The following is a 14,658-nucleotide window of genomic DNA, read 5'->3' on the forward strand; positions in this document are numbered from 1 at the left end:
GGCTCTGACAGAAACCCACAATAGCTAACGAGAGCGAGCTGACCGGAACGCATCACCAAACACATAGTGCGTACCCGTACAGCTCTGAGTAAAGACAGCCATACATTTCCAACATACCCCCAGTTTGCACTGCAAAATGTATAAGAAGATATCTTAAATTTGATTGATTTGAAATTTGATTGATATCTTGAGTTTCTGTGAGTCTCTGGAATCACCTCTGTGAAATCACATCCTAATGACGGCAAGTGTGTGGTCTGACGTTGTGGCCAAATCATCTAGTGTGTGCACTCTGAAGATTTCAAGATTAAAAATCAGTTAGATCCAGCAGTATGTCTGTGGTCTTTAACATTTTTAAAATCTAGAATTCATCGAAATAAAAGTTAACAATAAGTATCACCAAAATATTTTTCCTCTATGGGTCCATAAGACAGCTCTAAAAGGATTAAAAGTTTTTGGGGGGGCTCCTACACACACACACACCAACCACTTTCACTGACCACTGTTCTCCACACTACACTCCCTGACAGCACTACGACACAAGCAGTCTGTGATTTCTCTCTTACCTGAGCTCCCTGCTGTGCTGCTGCTGTAAATCACGAATCTGCTTAAGCTGAGCCTGACAAAGCGTTAGGAAGCTGCCTGAGGCCAGGCTGAGCTGTTGAACAGCAGGGGCTGACAGAAAGGAATCTGTCTCCTCACCATCAATGGCTCTCAGGCCAGCCACGGCTTTCTGCAGAGTGGATCTGAAAAAGAGAGCAAACTGAGGTAAGTTTCCCATTAAAGCAGTGTTTTAATGGCATAACTGATTTAGTTATGATTCAGTACCAATAATTATTTGCATTTCATGAATTATGATCTGTTCTATATTTCAAGATGTTAATTTAATGACTATTCAAGTCACTATTCAAATCCCCATCTTGTTGCACGATGATTGTCTTATTGAAACCCTATCTTCATTGGTGTATAGCACATTGGCTAGAAAGTTGTTCCAATACAGGAGGGCTGGAGCAGCCACTCTCCAATTATCCTGACAGGTAGAGAGTTTGAGAAAACAGTTGTGGGTCCCACTGAGGCCTCCCAGCGTACAAGCTGTTCTGTTTGCTGACTGCATTGTACATTTTGTCCTGGGGACTAACCAGGCTAATGTGTTTACAGGGATTTGGTGAATTTGTTGAACTTTATTCACTAGTAAAAATGGTGCACACCGTGATCCGACATTATAATCTTAAGCCGTTTGAGACAATTTAACTTCATTGTTAACTTTATACTGTTGTTTCTTAAAGTGTTGTTACACAGGTACTTTGGATAACCCCCCCAACCAAATGGAATATGTTAGGTAGTATTAGCCTTCAAACTGGAGGGAAGCCCTGATCAGCTTGTGAGTCTGGGGGAGAGGTAACTGCTGCCCGAGGCTAAGGATGTTCAAGCAGAAGAATTTCAACTATCTGCCAGAGAAACAGACTCCGAGCATCCACCAGCAGAGCACACGCCAAATGTGGTTTGTGTTCAGTGGGAAAATGTGGAGCTGGGAAATCTACAGGACACTAGGGACAGCCAACAATAAAACACACAAAAAAAAGCCAAGCTTTCAGGCGATGAAGTCAATAAAAAAATAAATAATGATTAACTGGGAATCTCAAAACTGATTCCAAGAGCGGTACATGCTCTTAAATCCTGCTGCTATGCCACCAAAGAAGAAGAAAACATGTGTTGAGGGCGAGCTTTTCATTTCACCAGCCCATGATGTGATTTTGTGAAAACTATTTCATATTGTATCACATTACATATATATCTACATGTTTTACCAATGTATGGCTTTAATAGATTTTTAAGAGTAGATCTCTTTAGTTTGTCTGAAAAACAAAGCTTCATGTACTTTAGCCATTGGTAGTAAACTAATAAAGGTGAAGCGGAGACTAAAGCATTAACTCAGTGAAATGATGCTGATGATGATGATATGATTTACGAGTTGTGATCACTTTCTAGAGATCCCTGTAGAGGATTTTAAAGCAGTTCATGCTCTGCACAAACAGCATGCAGAGTTTTCCCAACCCTAGCGCCACACTGAGTCGAAGACATCACCCAGAAGACGGGATGTGTGAATTGTCAGGGGGATACAGTTTTCATGTGGCCCACTTGGCCTCTTTGACACAGATCGGGTAAGATTCCAACCCTTCAGGCATGTTGTCTATAGCTGGCTGTCCTCAAATTAAATGAAGCTCCAAACCCAAATGGGACCTTCAGATAGTTACATGAGCTCATTGAGGTGCAGATTGTAATTCAATTCAGGGCTGGACGCCACTTAGACACACATGGAAGAATGCAGAGTAGACCTATGTACAAAATAATTAGATGTCATGGGTTGTTGATAGTTACAGTGAATCATTCATATCAGACAAATCAGGGGGTGGAGTTGTGGTTTTATAAAGACATCTCTCACAAGAGTCAATCATTTTCATGATTTTTGTTAAGAATCTTTTCCTGTTGGGGTATCGTAAATGTGAATTTATCAAGACTGTGTATTTATCAAATACATGAAACTAACATTTAGATGTGCATCTCCTTCTCTCTGTACAGCTACATCTACGTTAACTGTAGTTGGTCAACCTGAGTCTTTTTTAAATGGATAAAATGTCATCCTCCTTCACTCTTTTCAGGGGGAAAACTGTTCTTGGCTCACATTCCTTCATCCCCCGCTTCTAGTCCGTATGAGCACAAGTCCGTATTTCATTTAGTGAAGACTTCCTCAAAAACACGGGCTCTTAAAGTGACCCTGATTAATCAGGCCCAGTGTTTTCTTCGGGATCAGGGGCAGCCTACAGGGAGTGGAATTCTTAACGCTTTGCCGTTTGGTGCTCTAATTTAGCTGGTGTTATCACTGGCTCAGGATGAAAGGGCAGGGGCATGCGTGTGGAAATACAGAGGGTTAATTCCAGCGCTGGCACTGGAGGTTAAGAAAAGTTCAATCAAATATTAAGAGAATGTTTCAGTTGAGGCTTTAGATGGAAAAATAACCACAAGTAACCAGTGTCCTTGGGTTGTATTTTTTTTTTAAAGAACATAAACTACTAAAACACAGACATTTCCAAGTTAAATCTGTCAGGATCATTTATACACATGGACAGTCGTAAATAAGGCAGTAATGGTTTACATGTGCCATTGAAATTCAACTCTTCTACGTTATGAAGTTGCAGATAAAAAAATGGATGATGAATTTTACTAATACACCATACAACAGCCAGAAAAACATTAGAAAAACAACCCAGAAATAATTTTCTAAACCTGCAAAAGTAAGGACTTTTCAATTAGACAAGAAAAGTATAGTTTTTCATATTTTGTATATTTTTCTGATATTATATGGGTGTGTCTAGCTTTGCGGAGCCTAATAACTTTGCAAACCTGCAACAGCTGAGATCATTGCTCATGACAGGTTGCCAAAAAAAATACAGAATATGAGTGATCACTGCATTTTTTTCATGCAATTCACTGCAATTGTCTTCACAGTCAAAATATTTAGGTGTTGTAAGTGAGTGAGCAAATCGACACAGGAAAGATAATTGATTTTTCTGTTGTATCAATATTTTTGGAATTACAAGCACTTAGCATGACGTACGTACACACAGATGTCGGTGGCACATCGCAGTAATCTAATAGCAGGCACGGATCACAGCGCTAATCCTGGGAAGTGGAGAGGAAGGCCTGCTTTCTGCTGGAATGTTTAGACTCTCTGAGCCAATAGACCGAATTTTTGATAAGAGAAATACTGGATTTCCACTGGTATGTTCCTTTGAACATCCATCACGGCGAATAATATTTCAGAGCCGAAAGAAGCTGAAACTTTTTTCCAGAGAATTTCCAGAAAGACCGTCGGAAATTTCTTATTATACTATCTTGATTAGAAACTGTGAGGTAGGTACAGTTCTGCCTGATATGCCTTAAAAGCAGAACATATTTAGTTGCAGGAAAACAGTAGCCCATGAAAAATGCTCTCACTCCTCCATCCAGATATCTCCTTACCTCCAGCCAATCTCTTGCTGAAGAGGATTCCCGCTGAGGTGGACCTCTTGCAGGAAGACACATCCTTCCACACCTTCACACACATTCGGAAGTTCTGAGAGAGACGTAGAAAAACACATATGCCATGTGGTGTCTATTTTTCAGTCTATTCCTCACTTTCACCATTGCCTCAGCTGGATATACAGATGGAGACGTGTTATAGAGACCTATGCATCTCATTTCCAAGGAGTCATATACTGTACTGTAGTTTGACAGCCAGCTCAGAGCCAACATGAAGGCAGCAGCATAATATAAAATGGTGGATCCACAAGGGTTTATGCCTTAACGTCTGGTTCATCTAAATTTACAGTGGAACTATATCGTAACTTATTATATAAGATGAAATCAATCTTTGGCTGAGTGGTTGTGAGGAACAGAAGTATGGAATAGGTCTGGGAACATACAGAAAAAAGCGACTGCACTGAAAACGATTGCAATTTCAGATACTTACAATCTTAATTTATAAAGCAATTTTCAAAACCAAAAAAGACATAGGGCTTCATACAAGGCAGCAAATAAAAAAAATGAGGTTTTGATTTGTCTAGATTACAAACACAGTAGGAGTCGGCTTTGAGAAGAGGCAATGAGATTTCTATTATCTGTTTAAACAAGACAACATGTTACCTGACATGCAGTTGAAGCGAAGATCCAAATTTGTAAGGGACACAAAATCAGACATGGAGGGCAGGAGGGTAATTCTAAGAAAGACAGAGACAAATTGTGAGCCTTAAATGCAGAATTTATGTTGCTGCAAAACACAGGTACATTTAAATTTATATTCAATGATGCTCAAATCACCGAAAACCTGAACGAGTTTTAATTTTTACATCAAATTACTTAAGTTTCCGACACCCAACAGACCTCTGGCACAGACAGATATAGAGTAAGACTGGTAATAATAATAAAGCTTCGCTGATAATGAACCTGTTTTCAGCTGCTGAGAGGTGCTGCATGAGGGGAAGCCAGCAGACAGCAAGGCCTTGCAGCGATGAGATGCTGTTGTCATTTAGATGCAGCTCTCTGAGGAGGATGTGGTTGTTCAGACTGGGGGGCTGATGGACAGACAGGGTGAAAAAGTCAGTCAACACAAGTAACACTGAGGAGTTGGTCTAAGGTTCTACACTGCCGCTGGTCGGGAGGCGACTGAAAGACCCCGTCCATCACTGTCAGTTGTTTTAGTCCTGCTGTGTTTACAGTCATCATCTCATCTTGGGACACAAGTGAAATTTGTCAAAGACCAAGTGGTGCCTCAGCGTGTATTCAGTGAGGATGTACACATTTTCATACTAATGAAAATTTGTTTTTATATTTAATTTCATACAATATTATAATATTTAACTTTTCTTGACTTTGCCTTATACAGCATTTACTGGAGAGTTACTCTCCATAAAGCTTCAGTAACACATACAACAGCCATTACTGTCTTTAAGTTGTCAGTGGAATTTGCTAGTGCCGAGCCCATCTCTCTTTTGTTGAATTGAAACCTGTATGAATTATATAATACATAAGTATGCTTAATTTTAACATTTCTGAGACTTAGAAGTTTATAGTCACCTTTAATAATTTGTAAATGTGTGCTGTCCACCGGTAGAAACAGTGTTCTCTTCTGTACATCTTATGTGGAGATATATGTTTTGTGTGTCCCATCACCACGTTTTGTACAGAATTACACAAAACATTGACACTGTTAGTAACTTTTATGGTTTTTACCATGAATTGCCAAGAACTGCAGATTAAAACTAGTCTCCACGGCTGAATCTGGCACATTTATATGTTGGAATTATACGCCTGGTAATAATGTGCATTGCCATTTTCAAATGAACAAACATTGGCTTTGTTGCGTTGTATTCTTCCTTTATTCATGAGTTCATCTATTCATTTAAAGCCCTTGTGCTGTACAGGGTTGCAGGAAAGTCTTAAATTCAGGTTACATTAAAGATTTTAACATTTATTTGAATTAGTTTTTCGTATATATTTCAACAAGTGAGAAAGAGGAGAATAAGAAATGCCATGCAACATGTCGTTTTGTCACAATAAGTTGTTCAACGAGGATAGATTCAAAGTGATGATGTGAGCCCTAAAACTAGCGTCCTCTGGTGTTGCTCATTTCAATGAATCAGCTCAGATGTACAGTATATGTAATACTTTAGCTTATTATTTTGAAGGATTTCATGCTAGATGTCAAACTTACATGTTTAACTTTTTTCAGCATTCTAACTAATCACATACACACTAACCCTCTCTAAAATTATATCTGGTGTTTGTGATTATATATATATTACTTTTTGAAGTAATATAATACATCTTATTTTCTGCAACATGATAAAAAATGAAAAAGTAAAAAATAGAAAAGTAAACTATTATCCCTGCGTTTCCATGTGAAATCCATCCATCCATACAAAGGATTTACATCCCCACATGATGAAAACAGTTTAATTCAATAAGACCTTTTCAGTCCTTCACCTCCCTCAAACAACTGAATCACCGTCCATACAGGTCTAATCTAGAATTGCACCACTAAACTGAAGTGTGACCTCAGCTCCACTGCTCAGCTGTTGTTACCTCAGTGAGGCTGTTGGATCTTAGGTCCAGGGTCTGCAGCAGAGCGCAGTTCTCCACACCCTCCACACCAGCCAGGTGATTGTGGGAGCAGTCCAGGTGAAGGAGGGTGTACGTGTCCCTCAGTCCTTTGGTGCTGATCAGCTGGTTGTGATCCAGTGACAAACTCTGCAGTCTCCTTATAGACTCCAGACCAGCTGGGAAAGAAACAACAAGAGAGGAGCTTCTTATAAGGGAAAAATCTGCATATGGTCAGTAAGCAAATCATAAGCATGTTAAAAATCTATCCTGAAATGAGAGTCCTTGCCCTTACCCGTAAGTACAAGTTTAGGGATGCGTCAGGGGGAAATGTTACAGCTGTTGAAAGTACCATTCTATGCATCTAACCTCTTGCCTGGGCAATATATATTTATGACTTTAGCCCCACGCCTCAGGGCCCAGGTTGAGTTTAGTAATGAATCACATTTCAATACAGATTGAAGTGAATGAGGTCCAGGACTGAAGGAGAACAAGGCTGCCCTCTTGTGGAATATCGCAGACCCCACAAGCAGGCTTCGGCTTGGCTGCTACTGCACATTCACAGTCCAAGGACAAGACTAAAGACTTGAGGACCTCATCTGTGACACGATCAATTATTATCCCCCCATTCGTTCCACTTTTATCTGTATTTCATTTCTAAAGCATCAAAGTTGATGTTTTATAGGACAGCTACTGGGTTTGAAGTTCTCACCAATGCGGGTGATGGAGTTGTGGGAGAGGTCCAGAACTTTCAGGTTTTCAGCTCCACTCAAACCATGGATGGATGTTAGCTTGTTGTGTCCGAGTCGAAGAACTTGTAAACTCGCCATGTTTTCACAATCCACAAATGAGATGTCATTCCCCTGAAACAAAACCAATTCAGTATGAACAACATGGACAATGGCACCAGTCCCTCATCACATATTGGTTCAACGTTCACCTGTACATCGATGTAGCAGAGCTGTGGTAACTGGTTGATGCCTTCCAGGGATTTGAGGCCACAGCGTCTGAGGGTGAGGGATTGAAGTTGAGGACACTGAGCGAGAGTGACAAAGCTGCAGCCAGGCAATTCCTCCAGGGTCACCGTGGTAACCTAAGAGAGAAGCAGAGGTTCCATCAGGTTTCAGGGGTTAATTTGGAACATATGACAAGGCACAAGAATATGTCTTCGTATTATATTTGTATGATACAATATTTTGTATCATACAATACTTTGTATTGTGTTTTATCAAATACAGACCACCAGGAAAGTGAGACTGCTAAAACAAAGCACTCTCTATCATAAAGCTAGCACGAAAAATCCTCCACATTTACATGTCAGTGTTCAAACAACTGCATTACCTCCAGCAAGGAGGTTGCTCGTGTCTGCGTTTGTTTTTTAGCCGGCAGGATTATACAAAAACTATCCAATGGATTTCCATGAGGGACAGGCATTTTTTTTTTAATTTTCTTTCTTTAACATTATGAGAAGGGATGTTTTTCAACATTTACGTTGATTTCTAAAAGAATAATTCACAACTCTGCCAGTGCCTCTCGTCCTCCTTCTTTTGATGAAAAAGATCAGGCATGTGTAGGGGACTAATATCTATGAGGGTGTGCAATTTGGTGTAAAAATCTAGTGAATCTAAAAGTGGTTCCTTGGCAGAGGTTAAATAACTAGCATCCGCATGGCTGAACATTTGAACAAAGGTTACCTCTTGCAGGGATCTGCAGCCTGGGGACTGAAGCAGAGTTTGAGGACAGACAGGTGGCAGACTACAGGCCTCGGAGGCCCTGCGCAGTCCCCTGCGACCTCGGACAGGCAGTTTTTGCTTGCTCTTGTTCTGCAGAGACAGTCTGGACCACGAGATGCAGTCCCTCATCCATGACAGTCTCTTCTGCTCTGTTTGCTCCGGAAGACACACGGGTAAAGGGCCGGAAGAGGTGCGAGGCGATACATATGCAACTTGTTGTTTCATAGTTTGAGATGTGGAGGTATAGAGAATATTCTTGTTTGGGTCAAGTTGTTGTACATGTTCAGAGCTGGAGGCACTGACTGTGCACTGGCTTTGTAAAGAGACGGTGCATGAGGAGGTCAGACTGATATTCTTTGTCTTGTTTTGACCTTTCAGTCCATCCTTATCTCTTTTCTTCTCCTGCAGCTTCAGCCTCTCTTCCTGTTCGGTGTCCTGCACTCCAATGTTGTTCATTTCCTCATCTCCTTTGAGTTCTGTTTCTTCCTTTTTTATTTTTCTTTCTTTGTCTTTTCTCACATCTTCCTTAATCCCCCATTTGTCTGCTTCTTTATTTCTTCTCACATCATCCTCTGTTTTTTTCTCAGGTTCCATCTTTCTTTTGTCTCTATTCTGTTCCATCTCTTTCTTGAATCTTATTTCTTTTTCCATGTTATTGTGCTCTTCTTCTTCTTCTTCTTTCTGTTTCCTCATGTCTTGCTCCTGCCATGGCCTCTTGTCCTCTTCAGTTGTTTTCCCTTCTTTCTTCTTTTTTTCACTAAATTCCATATTATGCTTCATCTCCTCTTCTTTCTTTCTCCTTTCTCCATCTAGCATTTCTTCAATATCATTATCTTCCCCTTCCTTCTTATTAATCTGCTTAGCCATCATCTTCTCTTCCTCCATATTCTTTCTTTTCTCCTCAATTTTTCTCTCTTCCACCTTTTTCCTCATCGCCTCAGTCTTTCCCCTAAACTCAAGTTCTTTTTTCCTTTTGTCTTCCTCCATCTTCTTTGCCATCATTTTATCCATTGCCCTTGTTTCCTCCTCCTCCTTTTTCCTACTCTTATCCCGCTCCTTTATTTTTTCTTCATTTTCCTTCCTTTGTCTCTCCTCTTCTTCTATCCGTCTCATCTTCTCCTCTTCCTTAAGTCTTGTTTCGTTTATTTTTCTCTCTTCCTCCTTCTTTCTTATGTCTTCCTCTATCATCTTTTGCTCCGCTTCTTTTTTCCCCTTTTCCTCCTCTTGAAATCTCTTGTCCTCTTCTTCCGTTTTCCTCTGCTCCTCTTCTCTCTTTCTTCTGATCTCTTCTTTAAGTTTCATTTCTTCCATTTTTCTCTTTTCCTCTTTCTTTCTCTTCATCTGTTCCTCCATCCTTTTGCGCTCCCTCTTAATTATCTCTTCTTCCTTTTTCCTCCTGTCCTCATCCTCTCTTCTCCTCTTTTCTTCTTCCTCTGTCCTTTTCTTCTCACCCTCTTCCTTGAACCTCTTCTGCTCCTCCTCTCTCATCTTCTTCTGCTCCTTGACTTGTTTTTGTAAGTTGCAGATCAGCTCCTGATTGGTGAAAATAGTCACAACAATAGTTACAACAAAGCAAGTCTCATTCAATTTCTGATTAATTTCTCAATAAACTAATCAAAACTTTGTCCTGTGAGCTAATAAAACAGCCCACATGAAAATTTGAAACATTCTAAACAACCCAAACCCTATTATATTTATTATATTATGTTCTATAGCTTTCAGAGGAATGACAATGACTGATTTTTTTTACTTGAAGGTAGAGTTGGTTAGTTGTTTCTGAAAAACCTTTATCTTATTTGTTGAAATCCCTTTCATGTCCCAATAATATCAAAAAAAAAATCATTGAAAAAAGCTGCCATCTGTTGCCCTCACATGGCTGTGATAAACATGACCAATCATTTAATTTGTTCCAGATGAAAGAGAAATACATAGCTGAAGTGAGCGAGCGAGTCACAGAAAAGTTGGCTTCTGGCAGTTGTCAGTCAGTGCACATTTGTGTGTTCATGTGTATAACATTTCCAGGATTACCAACCCTGGCTTTAAATAAGTGAATAATTAACTACACCTACACTAAGTCTCTGCCTAGGAAAATTCGGACATACCTGCTTAAGAAGAAACTCCTCTTCCAGTTTTTCCTGAGCTCTCTTCTTCATCAACTCCAGTTCCCTCTGATGAAACTAGATAAAAGCAATAATACAAAAAAGAAACATCACATATACATTCATTCACCACACTTGTCCAAGGCAGAAATTTCCTCAGGCTGCAGCTTTCCTTAATAAATTCACTTAGTATTAGACATGTTTATTAGGTTCGTATTTCCCTTTTCCAGTCGGTTATATATAAAACAAATCATGACTAAATGGGGGATCACAAATTGTCTCATTTGTAAGACTTAAGAAACCCTAAATCTGCCACATTAAGTATTACTATGACAACTTAGTATGTTGAGTAGAGGGAGTCACAAATGATTCACCATCTCTGCCTCAATGATCTTCTTCAGCTCCTCCTGGAAGTCTCTGTGTCTCTGTCTCCTCTTCTTGTCCGTCTTCATCTCCTCACAGTGTCTTTTCTCTCTCTGTTCTCTATGGGATTCGGTGCTATTTTGTATCTGTTCCTCTTCCTCGGAGCGCTTAGTGGTCCCCAGTCCAGGCCCCACATATTCATCTGTTTCAGCCTCATCTGTGAAAAGTGAGAGAAAATTCTTTACTTTCCCAGCTCTCTGTGCTTCCATCCATGTCAAAATATGCAGTGACAGTAATTACCTGAAATATACTGGATAAAGAAGTTTTGAAAAGGTGGGATTATGTACATCTTCATAATTTCTTTACTACTAGAGTCATAGATCAGAACAAAAAATAGGACAACAGGGACCTCTTGTGGGGAACAGTAGTATTACCAGAGGTGTTTGTAATGCAGAAAGTTATATCGCACATAACTGCAATATAACCGACATGGTAATATTTTATTTTATTGGGTTTACAATTGCTTAACAATTTTTTAGTATGGTTACTTTTTCATAAGTACTTATACTGTACTAAGCATTCAAACAATAATGTTATTTATGAGTCCTGTTACTTTCATTACAACTAACTTCAGGAAGTGTTTATCACAATGATGGTGCTTTAAACTGGGAAATATGAACATTAAAAAATATATTCTAAAGATTGCTTTTACCACCATTCAAACATTTTTACTTCATTCTCGGAAACATGCACTGTACCTTCACTGTCAGGACACACTGACCGATTGTGAGAAAAAGGTGCTTCTGTCTCAGTAGAGGAGATGCCTTCATTTTCTGTGTCAAAAGTAACCTGTTTCAGAAAAACAAAAAACATGCATTTCATCAGCTTGTGTGGGCCTATTGTAGTTTTGACGGTTCAACAGTAAGAGACTTGAAACAAGGCATTTACCTGCTTCTTCATCATGTCCTTATCGAGTTCATCAGGCAAATTATCCATGTCCTCAGTGTGACGTGATGCAGCGAGGACTGGGATATAGTTCAAAGAAAAGGCAGATGCTTTAAACCACAAGGGGGACAATCTACGTCCTTTTGATAGGATCATTGGAAGTCTTATTTGTTGGAGATACTTCTCTCTCTCTTGTTAACAACCATTATCTCAATGCAGAAGCTTTAACGTCCCATTTTAACAGAGGAAAGAGGATCTTACAGAAGTATAAACATGTTTGATAATGCTTTTGCTATTTGGCAAGATTCCATACCTTCAAGTTCCTCAAGAATGAACTTCTCACTTCTCGCTGCTCTGCTTTTTGAAGTTTCAAAGTAACTGAACAGAGAGGGTGGAATATCATCGGAGACCTATTGACAAAAATTAATTTTAATGCAACATTGTTCTCATCACAGATTTGAATTAATTTATACTTGTACTATATTTTAGAATACCATCAGCGGGCCACATGGCTTTCATAGTTCTGCCATACAAGCCAGTATCCAGACAGATTTACCTTTAGCTACAGCGTTTTTTAACGTTATTGCGATTAAAAGGCCGAAACACCTGATGACTTCACCATCATCTATTACAGCATTGTCCTCAGGTGGAATTCGACTGGCTTACAGAACACAGAAAGCCTTGGACATATTTTATTTTGAAAGTAAAGGATGTAGATTATTTGCATATTTAATGATTCAGAATGTTTATCAGACATTACTTAATTTTTGGAAGGACGTGTTGCAGAAAGAAATGATAAACTTCCAAAACATCAGGATCAATGGGGAAAGTTTATTCAGGCTAGTGGCTTGAATTAAACTTATATTTAACAAAATTAATTTGAAAACCCTTTATTTATTTATTTTGTGTGTTTGTTGTTATATTTATTTTGTTACCTAAACACATACTTAGGCCTGTTTATAAGGTTTTGATAGTATCAGTCTGATATAGTATGGGTATGAATATGTTGGTGTTGTGTGTTTATTGTTTTTGTCTGTTTCCAGCAGTTTCCAGCTAGCTTGTTGACACCTGCACCTGTCCGGCTCAAGTTAACACGAACTTATTTCAGCGCTCAGGACTCACACACTCACCGCGTCCTGTAGAGAGGTGAGTTCCTCCAGCTCTTCTTCCACATCGCCACTTTCAGAAAGGACCACGTCGTTTAGCTCCCTCATGATTGTTTCACACAGCTCATCGGCATCCGCCATGACGACGGTACACTTCACTGGTACACTTCACTGGTCCCAGTTGGTCTCAGTCAGTCAACACAAACTCTACTCACGCTGCTACCATCGCCTGTAAACACCTGTGACTGGCACGTGTTCTCAGTAGTGTGTGTTTCAACACGCTATAGCTAATTCAACATTTGTTAGTATGAGGAACGAGTTCCCTGGCAGTGAGGGAAAGCTCAAACCGTGGCAGCGGTAGGTCGTAGAGGCACTTCCGGTGTCAACAGAACCTGCCACTGATCAGTAAAAGAAGCTGCCTTTGATGCCGCACTGTGTGGAGGCAGCTGTCTTTGATACCACACCGTTTGGCATCTGTTTAAATTGTTTGTGTTACAAGACAGCAGAGAGAGACTCAAAATTTGACTTTACAATTGCATTTAAACTATTTGCAGTTGTATTTACTATCAGAAGTTGACTTTGGCCCAAATGTTTTCCTTTTGAAGGGATCTCATAGCCATTCTCCAAGGACTATTAGTTAAATACACCAACATCCATAAGAACATTTAAAATAGACTTATTGTTACTCCTTCAACTTTAATATATTGTTTATGAGTTTTGAACTTCTATGGTTTAAAAGCATCAGTGCATATACTAGACAAAGGACAAACAAAGCTGTACACAACAAACAGCTACTGACCTACTAATTTTTAACCAAGTTTTTTTCTCATGTCTTCAGTGTTTATATGAATTCAGATAACTGACTGAATCCATGAAGAGTAATATTGATACAGACTGGCTTATCCTGTTAAAATAGTGAAATGTACTGATATTGAAGCAAACTTTTATTTATACTTTTCTGGTTAACCAGTGATTTCCAAGTGTTACCAAGCACAACTTGAAAAATAAATTGTTTTTGCTTTGGATGATAGATAGACATTAAAAATGTGTAAATAATCACCTTGTATTTTTTTGGTAATTTGTGCAAGTGCATATCATAATAACTAAATGAAAGCATTAAATTATAGCATTGTCTATTGTAATGACATATTGTGTCAGTGATGGTAAATGGTTTTGTATTTATATAGTGCTTTTCTAGTTTTGATGACCACTCAGAGCTCTTTACAGTACAGTTTTACATTCACACACACATTCATACAGTGCCTCAGCCACAGCCGCCCTAAATGTTAATACTGGAACCTTAAAAAGGGCTCCAGAGCTGCAATAACCGACACCAACAGAAGGTTTTACATGTGTCAAAGATAGCAGGGTACTACGTAAGGACTAGCTTAAAGTGACTTTAATAATTTAAAATCTTTGAAATTCACAAGGCACGACCATTAATTGGCTAATGACATTAGTAACAGCTTCTCAGCGTCTTCATTTTAGACAAAGGAGTAAAGTCATAGCAGATTTAAGTCTTGTTATCTAACTTAAAGCAGTGTTCCACTTTCCGTCATTAAGCATCATGTTCCATTGACATCACTGCCAAGTCCTACACCGTTTTAACAACAGCTCAACTCTATCAGCATATATAAATGATGCCTGGATAAAGGTCTTTACACAGGAGGACACACCATTCCCCATGGTATCACAACTGGTTACATCACATTGTCAGTCTTGACGTGATTTGCCCCAAGGCTGTTCCATGGATCGGAAAGTACAACTGACTTAGTATTT

At 39.3% G+C, this 14,658-nt stretch overlaps 1 protein-coding gene across 1 annotated transcript in view; it reads right to left on the reverse strand.

Moving 5' to 3' along the window:
• The window catches only part of lrriq1 (leucine-rich repeats and IQ motif containing 1), a 34,978-nt gene extending 21,789 nt beyond the window's left edge, over positions 1 to 13,189 (reverse strand). Inside the window, exons 1-14 of the mRNA XM_061077292.1 lie at positions 12,904 to 13,189; positions 12,087 to 12,183; positions 11,777 to 11,853; positions 11,587 to 11,677; positions 10,840 to 11,045; positions 10,469 to 10,543; positions 8,328 to 9,899; positions 7,574 to 7,726; positions 7,346 to 7,496; positions 6,619 to 6,812; positions 4,981 to 5,108; positions 4,681 to 4,754; positions 4,018 to 4,111; positions 564 to 743 (exon numbers count right to left, since the gene is read on the reverse strand). Coding sequence (XP_060933275.1) covers positions 564 to 743; positions 4,018 to 4,111; positions 4,681 to 4,754; positions 4,981 to 5,108; positions 6,619 to 6,812; positions 7,346 to 7,496; positions 7,574 to 7,726; positions 8,328 to 9,899; positions 10,469 to 10,543; positions 10,840 to 11,045; positions 11,587 to 11,677; positions 11,777 to 11,853; positions 12,087 to 12,183; positions 12,904 to 13,020 — 3,209 coding nt within the window. The 5' untranslated portion in view covers positions 13,021 to 13,189. The remainder of the gene's footprint in view (positions 1 to 563; positions 744 to 4,017; positions 4,112 to 4,680; positions 4,755 to 4,980; positions 5,109 to 6,618; positions 6,813 to 7,345; positions 7,497 to 7,573; positions 7,727 to 8,327; positions 9,900 to 10,468; positions 10,544 to 10,839; positions 11,046 to 11,586; positions 11,678 to 11,776; positions 11,854 to 12,086; positions 12,184 to 12,903) is intronic.
• Between the last annotated feature and the right edge of the window lie 1,469 nt (positions 13,190 to 14,658).

Source organism: Limanda limanda, chromosome 8 (genome assembly GCF_963576545.1).
Source record: "Limanda limanda chromosome 8, fLimLim1.1, whole genome shotgun sequence".
Classification (NCBI taxonomy): Eukaryota; Metazoa; Chordata; class Actinopteri; order Pleuronectiformes; family Pleuronectidae; genus Limanda; species Limanda limanda.